Source organism: Mesitornis unicolor, unplaced genomic scaffold (genome assembly GCF_000695765.1).
Source record: "Mesitornis unicolor isolate BGI_N332 unplaced genomic scaffold, ASM69576v1 scaffold43582, whole genome shotgun sequence".
Classification (NCBI taxonomy): Eukaryota; Metazoa; Chordata; class Aves; order Mesitornithiformes; family Mesitornithidae; genus Mesitornis; species Mesitornis unicolor.
Window position 1 is genome coordinate 5,326 of NW_010169365.1, and position 15,307 is coordinate 20,632.

General features: G+C 45.8%; 1 protein-coding gene across 1 annotated transcript; it reads right to left on the bottom strand.

Annotated features, from left to right (window-relative positions):
- Window positions 1–643: 643 nt before the first annotated feature.
- Window positions 644–13,520, bottom strand: PGM1 (phosphoglucomutase 1). Its single transcript, XM_010179314.1, has 11 exons — window positions 13,159–13,520; window positions 10,195–10,357; window positions 9,722–9,868; window positions 8,934–9,059; window positions 7,896–8,086; window positions 7,312–7,466; window positions 6,625–6,740; window positions 3,555–3,690; window positions 2,576–2,759; window positions 1,735–1,869; window positions 644–1,032 (listed from the first exon to the last, which is right to left on the bottom strand). The coding sequence occupies exons 1-11, from the start codon at window positions 13,414–13,416 to the stop codon at window positions 943–945; spliced, it is 1,701 nt and encodes a 566-aa protein (XP_010177616.1). The 5' UTR covers window positions 13,417–13,520; the 3' UTR covers window positions 644–942.
- Window positions 13,521–15,307: the final 1,787 nt, after the last annotated feature.

Genomic DNA, 15,307 nt, shown 5'->3' on the forward strand with positions numbered 1-15,307 from the left:
TTCCTGTGGCTGGAGGGTGTCTCCTTCATGGATGAGGGTCATTAAAGTCAGTGGCAGGAGAACGTCTGGTGCTCTCCAGGCCAAGTCAGCCCACACAGGGCTCAGCTCCGAGGGGATGGCTTCCAGAAGGGCAGGAAGGTGCAATGCAGGGCATTAACATCTAAGAGCTACAACTGCTTCCAAAGTGACCCCCACTGTGCCCTTGGGTAAGATTTTGCACCTTAATGCCTGCAAATCTGATTATTCCAAGGGTCTCACCATCCACATTCAACCAAACGAGCTCATCGAAACGAACTTTTATTCTTCATGATGTAAGAAAATAAAGGAGCACTGAAAAGTAATTGTAGCCCATGTCACTTTAATATCCTGCAATGTTTGTTATTGCTCATTCCTGTGTGGAGGGTTTGTTGTGGGTTTTTTCTTATACAGAAGGCAAATAAGAGATCAATTTACATCATCTGGTTTTGAAAGGGAAAAATCCACGTAAGCATAAAATACTCAGCCTCAATACACAGCCACTGCCTATTCCGAGCCATCACATCTAAGTGACTATGTATTAACAAGGATAAAATATTTTTCCTTCTTTTCCAGGAAAATTTCCAAGATAGAAAAAAGCCTCTGTATTACTGAAGAATTTCATCTCTTATTTCTAGAGCCTTTTGTTTAAGAAAAAAAAAGTACATACGCTACAGCAAAAGGCTGTGCTGACGAGCACCACACACAAATTGCCAGCAGTGCCATGTGATGCAGAAAAGCAGCACTGCAACGTGCACACAAAGTGTTGACTGGGGTTTATTGTCTATCCTCAGCAGTTCAATAGTGTTCTTAAATACACAGATAAAATTAATATTCCTCTTTTAGTAACAGAGTTGACAAGAAAAGGGGAGATGGGCTGGCTTCCTTCACCCGGTGCACACTCCAGCACGGTGCCTGACCAAACCTTTATGTGATGACAGTCGGGCCGGTGCGGCCGGTTCTTTCATGGAGCTGGGAGAGTTTCAGTGCAATGGAGATGAGAGGTGCCAGCATCACCTGCGCAAAGGAAAGAGATGGCTCAGAACCGCGGCGCAGAGCAATACACGCAGCCGATGCACAGCACTCACTGCGGGACCAGCGAGGGATGCAGCATCATGATGGTTAAACCGTAAGTTTAGTTCAAGCCTCTCAGAATGTGGGGGTTTTTAAGTCTTTTGTCAATAATGGGGAACATAAAATGAGGATTAGTTTCCTGCTGTGCCTACAAAAGAGATCAACAGCATTTTAAAATGATGCTGTAAAAGAACATGCATTAAACTTAGTACAAAACAGGTCAGTGTCATCTTACTCATGACTGCATCCCTTTTTCCCCCATTTGTTTTGAACAAGTATTTCCCAAATTTGGTATAGGAATGAGCTCATTTTCTCCATAGTGATGCAACATTTCAACTAGAAGGTCAGTTCAGGCCTGAAACAGCATCCTCCCATCCCTGCAACCAGTCACAGATGTAATACAAACAAACAGGAAAACTAATGTGCGATTGCAGGAGCAGTTGTGAGGGATTCTGAATAAGCAACACTTGATCCACATAGCTTTTTCTAAAATAAATCTATACTGGGATTAAATATACCAAAACCCTTGCTTCCAAAGTACCTACCACCTCCACATAGCTGTAAGCAAAGTAGTGCTAAGCAAAAATTTCAGCTTTTTGGGAAAGCTGGGACCCAGTGGTGCCAAGACCGAGATGCAACGCTTACCTGTGGGTCTTCATGTATCTTCTTAGAATCCTTCTCATAGCTGTCAATGTACAGCCGCACCGTTGCTCCAGCGCTGCCGGTACCGCTCAACCTGAAGATGATGCGGGAGCCATCGGAGAAGATGAGCCGCAAGCCCTGGTAGGAGAGAAGGGGAGGAGAACCTCTCAGCTACTCCTCTTGGGTACCCACCGTATTTTCATTCAATCACAGACTTGTTTGGTTGGAAAAGACCTTCAAGATCATTGAGTCCAACCATAACCTGTCTACCACTAAACCATGTTTCAGTTATTCCTTCCCATTTACTACACCTCCACGTTATGCTATGAAACCAATCCATCTCCAGGACATTTTTATTTCAATAATCTCTGGTGAGAGATCACTCATCTCCCATGTATTTAATACCCCCATGACTTCAGTCCCCCATTACAGGGATGAGCACCAGGAGTGCCACCAGCTCAGGGATAAACACATCAAGGGAGGATTTGCTTGCAGCAACCTGGGGGTCTCATGGTAGAGACAAGATGGACAGGAAGGTCTGTGCCTTGCACCATAGTGGGGTTTTAGCCCTTCATTCAGCACAAACGACAGCTGTAGGGAAGCTCTGTTCCCACTCCAGGCCCTGCTGGGGCCGGAGCAGCCTCCAGACCTGTCCCTCTCCAAGCCAGTGATTTCCCTCACGCAGGGCAGGATCCCACCAGCAGACACAGGGCAGAAATACTTTTCCAAGGGATAAATGCAGACTTCAAAGCAAGTGCAAATACAAGAGACAAAGACCAAGCCTAAAATACACAGTGCAACACCCCTCAGAGGTCACAGTCAGCCCAGGCCAGCCTATGCCCACCTGGTTTTTGGAGACGCTTCCATCCACAGGATCATTGTACTCAAAATTATCAGCTTTCTCAACCGTGTAGACTTTGTCACCACACGATAGCTGCTTCCCCGCAAAGGAGCGGTCAAACATCACAGTCTCCAAATCCTTCATCATTTTGCCAGCTGCATCTGCATCCACCTCTTCATAGTCATATCTACAACCAGAAAACAAGGATTAGGAAGGGGAGGCTGTAATGAGCAGCGAGCGACTGAAGCACACATCGGGATCTCAGTCCTTGTACTCTGATTGCCAGTGGGATTTGCACTGGCAATTCTTTAATTTGGCAATTTCAGACAAAATTTTCACACACGTCTACCAAGCCGAAAGATGTCTGCCCCATGCTTTCACTTCTGACAGCGCTCCCACCTCTGCTTATGTGCAGGTTGGTTCTCACTCCTTCCCTTTTCATCTTCCATGTTTACTGTAGTTCAAATTACAGTAATTTGGGACTGGACAGAAACTCAACCAGGTCAATAATGGCCCAGGAGCTGGGCATCCATTCAGGAAGACACTGGCATCACTGAAGGTATTACAAATTAACTTGTGATTTCTGTTCTCAAGAAACATACTGTACTGATGGCAAAAAACCACTCTTGCACGACAAAAAGTCTCCATTAAAAGCAAAAAGATACCTTGCCTATATAAAATGTGCAGCCTTTGCAGACTTGGATACTTACTAGACTTATGTTTAGAACAACAAAACCTAAACTGGACATCAGGAAAAGTTAAGGTGAACACCCACTGTTTTATTTAACCCAGACAAGTTGCATACTGCAGCAAACCACTCAGGGAGTCTTAAATTACTGCACCCCCACGGAAACAGCGAGCGTAGGGAGGCAGGAGCAGAACTGTGGTACCATGTGCTGGGGCTGTCAGTGCTTGGGGCTCTGAATGTAGAAGCTGAACACAGGACAAGGTAAGAGCGAGGCGTCAGGAGCACCTTCCCCACCTGGTGAAGAAGTTCCTGCCGTATTTCTGCCAGTGATCCTTCATAATGTCCTCCACGCTCTGCTTGCGGGTGGCCAGGATGGAGAGCCAGGCCAGGACAGCCCAGAGCCCGTCCTTCTCACGGATGTGGTCGGAACCTGCAGGAAGCCACAAGAGAAACACATTTCCCACTTTTTTTTACATTGAGAGGCTGTGCTATGGCCCTACCTTGTCTCCTCTCCTCCCTCCAACTGGCAGCCGTACAGACTCACAAATGGAAAGCATTTCATGAGCTCGATCCCTGTTGCACTGTTAAAATGGTTCAAGACATCATCTGCTTTCAGCTATAGCCCAAATAAAACATTCGGCCCCTTTTAACACTCGCACACAGTCATTGTTCACAGATCCTTAATTCTGTTCCCGAGGAAGTAATGGAGAATGCACAGTAAAAAGGTCATTAAAAAAAATATATAAGGCAAATGCAAGGGAACAGCTCAGGAAGGACTCACATTAACCTCTCCAAGCAGCTGTCACGCACCGTCTGCCAAATCAGCACATATCCTGGCAGGGCACCAAGAGCAATGTCAGCCCTTGCTGAGGAAGCCAAACCCTAACGACTCCAAAATGATGGTGCAATGGAGAGATGGCAAACAGCAGCGTAAGGAGAGACTTCATTCACCTGTGGAAACCAGCAGAGAGCCTCATGCCTGCTCTCCTCCCACACACCGGGCCCTGCAGGGCTGTGAAAGGCCCCGGTGTGGCTTTAGAAGAGGATTCCTCCAAAGCCAGCACAGCATAGAGAAAACCTGGAGGGTGTTGCAACTTAGATGGCACACTGACCACCTAAATTAAACAAGGGATCAAGTGGCAGCCCAGAATACATCCAACCCAGCAGCCATGCTTCAGCGCTGTGCCCCAGATGCAGCACCCCTGAGCTTTATCCTTTCAGCTCTGGAAAACCTCTGAACCAGGTATTAATGAAATCCCAAGGAGCCAGGGTATGGCTGGTAATGCAGAGAGCGCTCCATTTTACCCCCTCAAGAACTGCCAGAGCGGGCAATCGCCTGGGGTAAAGGGCTGGGGCAGGCGTTATGTGGTGCTTTACACAAATCCCACCATTGTGGCCGCAGCGATAAATTATCCTCACGGTCCTTTGCAGCGGAGAGAGCTGCGCAGAGGTGACGGAGAGGAATGCTACATCAACAGAAGTCCCATGTGATGTATCAACTTATTGCTGGAATAAAATACCCGAGAAAGCAAGCAGGCGTTCTGTCACATCACATTACTCTAATTGCTCCTGGACTCCAGTCCCAGCGGGTCACAGTTTGTTTCAATTTTTACTGGGTCTATTGGTCTGCTCCTTCACCTCTCTCCCTTTCAGCACTTGCATTTTGTCTGGCTACAAACAACTCCTCATTAACTTCCTATCAAACATCCTTCCTCACCCTTTTCCATTCCTTAAAGTGCATTTGCCAGATGGACAAACCTCCTTTGCATCATGGGGGGCGTCCAACGCTGCTGGGCCCTTTCTTAATCTGTCCCCCCAAAAAACCACTCAGTTCCTGGCCATTTAGACGTGACACTGCCTGGCCAAAATCTCAAATACCTCAGCCCCTGCTGCAAAATGGACTCGGTCACTTTTATTTGCAATGTTGTCACTTACCTACTGGGGGATGGAGAGAAACGATGAGCTCATTGCTCATACGATAAAAGATGGAAATACTTTGAGAGCTGCTCATTGGAGACCATCTCCTGTCAGCAGCTCCATGAATCATTCACTGCTTTTTGTTTGTATTTATTTACTGAAATGTCGGTGCTTTCTCATCAGTCCAAGTCCTGAACATAAACTTAACGCATGCTGAAATCATTCAGGGCAAACCTCCAAGCTCTTTCTTTACTCACGATTTACATCAAGATTTCTCTGCAGAGATAGCGTATTTTCTGAAATCCCCCTTTCCTTCCAATCGGAGGCCAAATCCCATGTATCAAAATAGCATTTGATTGTGAAAATACTGCCACTGAAGACTGATTTTTCTCAACCGGGGTCTGTGATGCCATTTCCTCTGCTACAGAAAGGCTGGAGTGATCATTTCATGTCACCCAGTTCCACAAAACAATTTCAGGCATTTGGGGATTTAAGGCCACCCTGCTCTGCGAGATACAATGTTTTTCTGAAATAGGGGGTGGTGGAATGAAGACACGACACACAAGGTTAGAGCCTGAAATCATCTAACCTAAACTCTCCTGAGACCCTATGCCCTGCATAACCCACCAGCTGCTCCTAGTCTTCAGAGAATCAAAAGAACAAGATCTCAGGGAGAATTCAGATGAAACTCAGCCTTTGTGCACGAGTTGGGTCCTGTTTCCACACTCAGGATGTTAAAACCATTCGGTGGATGCCACGGGAGAACTCAGAAACTGCTGAGGGCTCCCAGGAACACTGCGTGTTTTGCACACACCACTCCGATGTTGAGCAAAATCTGCTGACGTTAACTTCCCTGCACAAATAATCGTTGCGTGTCATGTGCGCACCCCTAAAAGTTCCTTAAGATGTTCACTTTGTTTCTCAGTAACCTAATAACTTGCTTAGACTGTTCAAAGGCAAGTGTTAATTTAAACTTTATAAATCATACCTTGTTTTTAGAACAGGAAAATGAGGGCCCTATTAAGCTCGGAGATTTAATAGTGACCTGAAACCTTCCCTAATAAAACTGCATGCTCCAAACCATATTTCTTTCCAGAAATGAAAACATTTAGAAGGTTTTCCTGGCCACCAAGAGTTGAAAAATACATTTAACACTGCTCTTAATCCCCATAGACTCAATGACCGGGCTAGTAAAGAGGCCCTAAACTTCCTGCATATCTACATATGCCTTCCGAAATAACCAAGAGGAGAACTAGCTCTTGCCTGATAAAAATTTTAGCACTGTGTTAGTTTCCACTAATGATTCTTGCAAGCTTATTTTATAAAATTTTATTATTTTAGAAGCATTAACTACCCATGAAAGAGAAACCCCAAGCTATCCAGCACAATAAAGAACTAAGAGGAGGAATAAATACCATCACTGGTGAAACCAGGAGCACTGACTTACCAGTACCAAAACTTTCCTCTCCACACAGAGACAGTTTGTTTGCATCCATCAGGTTTCCAAAGAACTTCCAGCCAGTCGGAGTTTCGTACAGAGCAATCTTTGTCGCATGGGCCACCCTTCAAAGGTAAGAAGGCCAAGTCACATCCCAGCTGGGCTCTTAGCGCTCCCATGTGAAATACTGCAGCAAGAGCTTTGGTTGCTACCAAGCATCTCTTTTGGGGTATCACTGAAAGCAGCTCATGGCGCTGTTGTGTTATTTTACAACAAACAATTCTTTGTACAGCAATCTGCTATTTTATCCTGGTGTAATGTTTGTGAAACTAGTGGGACATGCAATTAAGAAACAGATATAAACACACAGCTCTTCTAAAGCAATTTTAAGTTGTAGATCTAAAAGGATTTAACAAAGAAAGTATCACTATCAAATTAAAAAAAAAAAAAGTGGGGAGGATCATTAGTTTGGGCTTTGCTTTCTCTCTTCTCTACAGATAAGAGTGGAGCTCTGCCATGTCCCCAAACTGGATTTAATTCATTAAACTCCGCTGCTTCCCCTGGCAGCCAGCCCTGGCACCGCTTCACCCATCAGGCAGACCATGTGCTCCCTCCCGAAGAAAAACCACAAGAAAGGGATAGTTCCTCTCCTTGGCAGGGCTCCCCTCTACAACTGGGCACAGGGGTAAATGTTACCTGTCGAGAGCCCCACTGGTGGGCATGCTCCGGGCAAAGCCACGGACCCCAGTCTGCTGGAAATACGGGATGCTGAAAATATTGGCAGCGATGACGGCAACCGAGTCGGAGGGGTTCACAAAGAAGCCGTGTTTCCCAAGAATCATGTTGCGATCCTGGGGAAGACAAGAGCGAAACAGCTCTCATCCCCACTTCACACAAAACTACTGCAGTGGCAGAAGTTGTTCCACTTGGCAGGCACAGCCTATAAACACAACAGCTCCCAGAGATTCTGGGCTGCACTGAAATAAGTAGAGTTTGAAAAAAGTTAAATAGCAACACCTATATAGTATTTCACCTTCCTGCAAGCCTTTAAAGCTATTTAAATAAAGCTAAGACTTCATTATCAACAGTAGCCAACTACTGCCATGGTGGCAAATTGCGGCAAGTGGTTTGCTTCCGTTCGCGATTATGGAAGGGGAAAAAAAAAGAGGGAGAAGAAAAGGTCTTCGCCTTTGTCCTCCTCTGCTTAAAAGCAGCTGAGCTGTCATTCCCCCAAAACTGATTATAGAGCAAAAAGGTGAACAGAGAACAGCCCTATTTACCCCATCTCCATCAAAGGCAGCTCCAAAGTCGTACTCTCCGGTCTTCATGGTCTGGACCAGGTCAGCAGCGTAGGTTAGGTTGGGGTCGGGATGGTGGCCACCGAAGTCCTCCAGCGGGGTGCAGTTCACAGCTGAATTTGCTGGGGCTCCAAGCTCCTCACACAAGATCTTCTTTACATACGGGCCCACAACTATCATGGCAAAACATGAAGAAGAAATTAATCAGCCTCAGGCAGCTCTGCACCAGCCACATAACCACTGGGCCTCCAGTCTGCTCACTTTGGGTCAATTTGTATGGTTTATGGTACTAAAGCACAAGCGCTCGCATCAGAAGCCCGAAGCAGCACACAGGTGTGCTTAAGCCTGATCCATCCAGGCACACAAGCTCTTGCCATCTAACAGAATATATAACAGAGCAAAATATAACAGGGCAAAACACACGTGGGATTCACAGCCATCCAGCAGTACACAATAGGATTTACTGCTCTCAAACACTAATAATGCAGACAATAAAAAATAAGTGAGCACAAGAACAGGAGTGGCCTGGAGAGAAATGAAACAAGATGCTAAGAAAGCTAGGGTGCTCCTGGAAACGTCTGTTGAAAGAGCTCACGAGTTTGGCATACATATTAAATGACATAAAACAGTCTAACATTTTTGTACTCAAATTATGGGCAGATCTTTGCCTGACTGCTGTGACCACCTCAGGACACCGACTGACGTAGATCTCCCAGGGCAGCTCTGATCGCAGCACCAGCGCTAAGGCCCTCTGTCTGGGGTGTGGATTGACACGTGCGAGCCACACAGCATCCCCCGAACCCCAAACATTGCCCATGTTCAAACATTTGACAAAAGAAAACAAGGTAAAGCTATAAAAAGTTTGCCTGCAAAATCAAAATGCAACATGTTGCAAAACAAGAAATAAATCTACAAATGATGGACATAAATACCAGAAAAAGGTTTTCTCTCTGAAGTATGTGGCAAAGCCTCAGGCACACCTGGCACCCCAAAATCCCGCAGACCCAAGCCCACTCGTACCTCCATGCATGGCATCTATGCGAATCTTGAGGTGGTTCTTCCCCGAAAGCAGCTCCTTTAACGCATTGAAGTCAAAGATGTTCCTCAGCATATTCGCATAGGCTTCTACTGAGTCCACAATTTCCACTGGAAAAAAAAAAGTAAATAGAGATCATGGGGACTGAGAGAAATATTAACTTTTATAATATTCTGATTTTTGTTTCTCATTACATGCACAGGTTACAAGGAGATGGTAAAAAAATACTTCCAGTAAGTATTTTTCAAAAGCCTTTTTAAAACATATTTTCATATTTCACTGCTAATTGACAAAGGTCACATGTGAAATGTAATGGCTTTCCCACTCCCAGAGAGAGCTTTTACACATGAAACCATGGGAAAAAAAAATCAGTTGCAAAGACTAAACACTAACACCATAATTTTTAATCAGGAAAATGCGCTTTAACTGCAGAGTTGTCCATTTCACAAGTACGTGTTAATGGTGGCCTTGCAGACAAAATAGTCTCTGATTTCAGTAAAGTTTGATGGATCGATTTAGATACTGAAGTGCAACGTTTTGTACGACAGAAACAATGATATCATTAAAGTATCTACACAAGGTAAGATGCAAGCCATAAAATAAAGAAAAAGCCAGGATGCCGGTGACCAGGAGCGATGTCCTTGCTTGTCCTGTCCAGCAGATGAGGAGGAGAGGCCAGAATGGCCACGTGTGTCCTACAGAAACACCAAACGTCTTTGCCAGGTCATGGCAGGTCCATACCAACTCCACCCAAGAGGAAACAGTCATTTACCTGTAAATGGTTTGAATTTGTTCTCCAAGTCAAACTGCTGCTTCCCAATGGTGCTCAGGTCCACCTTGAGATCTGGGCAGATGGCATACTCTTCAATTTTCTTGCTGATTTGGAAAATTTTATCCGTGATACCTTCAGGAGCAGGACCTGCGAGATAAAATGGGCAAGAGGGAAGACGTTAAAGAATCAAACTGCATAGGAGAGTACCTCAGAGATACAGCAAAAGACCTGGGGCTGGGGATACTGCCCTAGGGGAGGAATATCAGGGTATGAGGGGAGCAGAGGAATATCAGGGTATGAGGGGAGCAGAGGAATATCAGGGTATGAGGGGAGCAGATCAATCACTTGCTCTGTTTAGGGAAATTCGCTGCTCAGGGCACTGAACCTCAGTGATACTAAGGCAGTTAAATCAAGTTCCTCAAGAAACAGCCAAAAAACAAACAAGCAAATCAAAATGAACCAAGCGCCCTTACCTCCATTTGCAGTGTTGAATTTAATGCCAAAATCTCCATTGGGGCCCCCGGGGTTGTGGCTGGCTGTCAGAATGATGCCACCAATGGCTTTGATTTTCCTGATGATGCAGGACACAGCCGGGGTGGAGAGGATGCCGTTCTGCCCGATGACCAAGCGGCCGATCTGAAAATCCGAGATGCAAACCACTGTGAGTACCAAATCCTAAAAACTGCAAAATACCAAACCCTACACACTGGTGCCAGGTAAACCAGAGCCTCCCAGAGAGATGCAGCTCTTCTGCAAGCAGACAGCTCCTGGGATGCTGCCAAAGCTCTCTGCTGCATATGGTGCAGGTCAGCATCTGACCCCACTCTGCTGTGCTTTTTTAGCATTTTCCTTCAGGAACGCTGCAGCTCAGCCAGAAACAGCAGCACTGAAGAGCTGAGCTTTCAAGAGGCATCTAAACAGCAACCAAAAAAGAACCCCAACCCTTTGGCTGTGGTCTCAAACTAAGTTTTCAAAAGACACAATGGGATTGAGAGAAGCCAAAACAAAACTAAAATCAAATGTCATCACTACTCCCAAGGGACCAGCACAGACTCTTACTCGCAGTGGGTAGCACACCTCCAAACTACTAATTTAGTACTATCACTGAGATTAAATCCAGACCAACATGCTAAGCAATACAAGGTAATCAGGATCCAGTTCCTGGAGTTCATGTAATAAAACAGAAGATGAATATTTTTCAGGAAGGACATGCTCCTTACCATAGCCCACAAATGAGGTGACAGATTTAAAAAAATACCAGACTGCTCTCCATCAGCTGAGCTCAGACCCTGCATCCGACTGAGGAAAGAGGAGGAATCCCATTCAAACGCAAAATAAAGCAGAAAACAAAAGGCAGCGTTCCCAGACTGAAGGTCCCCATTCGGTGCTAAGCCAATGGCACTGGATGACTGCGATTCCTGTCCTGTGGCACGGCCCAGTGCTAAGCTGCAGCTCCGCTGCCGATCGGTCATTGCGTGCTACAGCTGCCACAGAGCAGGTGGGCACTGCTGAGGGAGCTGCACCTCTAGAAACAACAGGCACAACTGTGAAACATCGGTTTATGAACCCAAAATGAATACTGGCCAAGGCAGCCAACGTTACAGCCCTCACAGCACTTGTCGACCAGGCTGGTCACACTGATGGATTTTTTCTGCCATTCTCAGTCCAGGCCAGCACATCTTGTCTCGTGTTTTATTCCAGCCTCTGGGTGTTGCCCCTTGAGTTTCACTGAGAATTAATGAAGTCTCCAGGAAACTCCTCTAAAACGTCACCTCTTTGTTTCCCATCCTCCCTTCGAGAGTCACATCCAGCCACAATGCCCTTCCGCATCGAAGACTGCCAGGCCTTGCGTGCAGCTCAAGGGAGGCTCCAGAGGTGACAAAACAGGGGAGTTTCGCCCCCAAACCCCATAGCAGCTGCAGCAGAACTGCTTGAACACACCAAATCCATCATCCTTACCCAGCTCATCCTCCCTGTGCACCCAAACTGCAGCTTTTGCATGCGTATCGCTGCTCCTGCAGCAAGGAAGGAAGAGATGCAAACACTTCTCTCCAGCCAAGCTGCTCTCCGATTCGGGGTCCTCCTCAGCTTCCAGAGGTTTCCAGCTGTTATTTTGCACCATCCAATGCTAAATCCTTTGTGGTAAGCACTGGAAAAGGCTGCTCAGTGCAGCAGAGCAATTTACACTTACTCTTTTTTAATGTTCTGGAGTTTCTTACAGGAAAACTCTAAGGATGTAATGATGCAGAAACACCATTCGCAGGATGCTCCAAACAGACCCGTTCACAAACAGACCCACTTTGTGCAGCGATTTTGGGTTACAGCATTTCATTCATTCACTTTAAAATTTGAAAACACCCTTGGACTCATCCCTTGTACAGAGCAAGATGAGCACAATGCTCATAAAGACACAGGTATTAGCCAGACCGCCTAAAAAAAAATCCATGAAAAATATCAAAACCAGCAGGGAAATGAGATTTTGGCCAGATACGGGCCACGCTGCTGGAAAGAAATACAGATCAGTCTCATCTTTACCTGCAGAAAATCTGTCCTAGTGCCAAGCAGTCCAAGCAGCAGGCCTGGCTCTTTGTGCACATTTTCCACTTCAAAAAATATCAAACCTCTCGTCCTATTCTCCCGTTCACTCCTAATCACCCTGTTGTGATCAGATAAGTTTTTCTGTGAAACAAATCCCAAGAGCCAGGTCTCTTAGGATAAAGTTTTGCTCTGCACTGAGATCTGGGAGAGAGAGTCGAGTCTTTTCTTCTTAAAAAGCAGAAGGAAAACAAAGACAAAACCCCAGCACCAGACTCTTACATTGCACCAACTGTGCTCTGCACAGCCAAGCCTCCTGTTCTGCTCCCAAAATACAGATTTCCAGCACAGAGACCACTGTAAAGGTTGTCGCTCACTTGCTAACTCTCATCTTACTACAATTTTCAAAGGCTCATAGAGTACTTATCATACAGCCACACCTGCTGAGAAAGAAACAGCCATATTTTGTCTTTTTATTTGCTGAGCAGCTCAGACTGATGCTGAGGGAGCTTCTGCTGCGCTGCCACTGAACAGCGAGCCATGACTCCAGAGTAACTGAACAATATCAGTGTCTTTGTGATCTGATGGAGAGACTACGAAATGCACAGGAGCCAACAGCTCATGGCATGTCAAAACCCAAAACCAACACACAAAAAACAAGCAGTATTTCTTTTCCTTGCTGCATGTGTAACCTCACATAATTCTATTCAACTGTGTCACTTAAAAGTGAAAAAAACCAGTAATTTCTGTACTACCAAACTGATTTTCCATTCAAAAGTTAACTATTAGCAATTGAATAAAGCCATTGGGGAAATTAAGCCTCACAGTGACTAATTTATTATGGTTTTCTGCATTTATCAGCTACACAACGATAGGAATTTAGTCATTTAACATTTACCAACCCCATTGGCAGCAGCCATTTGGACTATCAGTTCCACTGCAGACTTATTGAGGTATCTCCCATCACCTCCAACGACCATAGAGGATCCTTGTCGATCTCTTAGGTCTATGGAGAAAAATATACTCTGGATAAAATTCTGCAAATAGTTAGTCTTGGATTCAAAATAAAAGGTCTTCTTGCGTAATCCACTGGTTCCTGGTCTCTGATCGCTGTAAGGAGCTGTTGGCATGGTCACCAGAGGCAGAGGAGCGTCTTCCATGTCCTTTTTTCATACAAATACATTTAAAAAGTAAACTATGCCCAAATACAAAAATCAATCTTGATACCAGCAATGGCCCACCTATTAGGCAGAAGTTCAGCGAAGTCGCTGAGCGCCCAAAAATAGCTCCTTGAACCTTCAGCCGAATGCAGTTTCTGTAACTGAAGACGTTTTCTTGCACTTGTTGTGGAGGATCAATGTCATGGAGAAGACACAATTCCACGCTGCCGCCCCTCACCGAAACAGCTGGGAAAAGGGGATTTTTGGCTTCTTTATCACTTTCTGTTCCCCACAGGCACAGCTCCTCGCCATTCTGTGCTATCAGCCCAGCACCCTCAACCCATCCGGTTCTTCCTGCGGGTATCGGGGGGCACTGCTGGGATGCATGGATTTGCTGCCCCGGTGCGGAGCCCAGCGTTTTCGCCAGCCCAGCAGATCTGCACAGCAGTGCCAGGATGGCCGTCACGCTGCTCACTGGGGCGAGGTGAGCCCCCAGCAGGCATGGCCGCGCTCCACTGAAGTTATTTTGCAAAGCCCGGCAAGTTAAAGGTCACTCTCAAAATGGAAGGCAACAGATCTGTTACCTACAGTTTGCTCATACTACTCCTGCTTTGACAACCTGACTTCTCCATAGGCTCCCTCTTGAACACAGGGCTGTTATCCACAGGGAATAGTGGGTCGAAAGAAAAATCCAGAGTGGCTGGTGTTACTAAAAAACCCAAAAAACTATCAAATGTTTTGGAAAACTACATCTGACAAAGCTATTCATTTTAGAGCGCCTTAAACACACACAGAAGAGATGCAGATACTGGGAAACTTCTATGAAACATCACCTTTCTGAACATGGGGAAGGTAAATTTGAACGCTTGATTGAATGAGAATTTCCTCCAAACTTCCTCAATAACACGCAGAGTCCTCTGTCCGAGCTGCCAGAAACATTTTATAGACATTACTGGAGCAATAAAAGAACGTGCACCTTGCAAAGACTCAGTTTGTCCCATTATTAAGAAGCAGGGGGAAAAGGAGATGTGTTCACAGCCGAATTGCGACAATTTACAAAGGCTCTCACGGGACTGTTTCCTAAGGTGCTGATTCTGACATTGCTCCAAAAAAAAAAAAAAAAGACAGATTTTCTTCCAAGGGGTAAAGAGATCTTGTTATATTCATCAGTACATTAATGTCTAGCTGGATAATTTGTATGGGACTGAGGGGAGACAGAAAAACCCCTTTGGAGACAAAGGCTCTACCTGATCTTCAGCAATGGCCAGGTCCTGCGAGGGAGCTGAGCAGCCAGGCGAGCTCGCATGTCCACTCCTTGTGGACAATATCAGGGTTTTTATCACCCCCGAGGGGATTTAATTCCCAAGGAATTCACTTAATTCAGGTTTGTTGTCAGAAAGCAAAGCTATTTCAGCGATCTGCAGGAATCCTGCAAGCTGCTGCCCCTACCCAAGCTGGCCCAAGGGGCAAGGGCTGGTTTAGACCGAAGTTGGGATGTTGCAGGCTTATGACTTGCGCACACCACACATGAATGGAGCTGCCTTAGTGCCCCAGAAGCAATTTATTTTGCACGAGCTCAGAATTTCATTCATTCCTTAATTCCTCTTTTTTCCCACCAAACCACACTGAGGGACGTGTCCTGCAGAACTAGGACAACAGCGAGGCTGCATGGGACAGGCAGCTACAAATGCTTGGTTTGTATTTTATACATCTGTGCTATTTCAGCATCCTGCAGCTGATGCTGCAGGAGACAAAACGCCCTCCGTTTTCATGCAAAGGTACAGGTTTCCCTCTAGTGGCACAGAAAACAAAATTCAGCTCTCAAAATGAGCTGTGAGGACACCTCCCACCGACAGTCCCTTGGCAGGAAAAGACCTAACCAAGCTCTTTC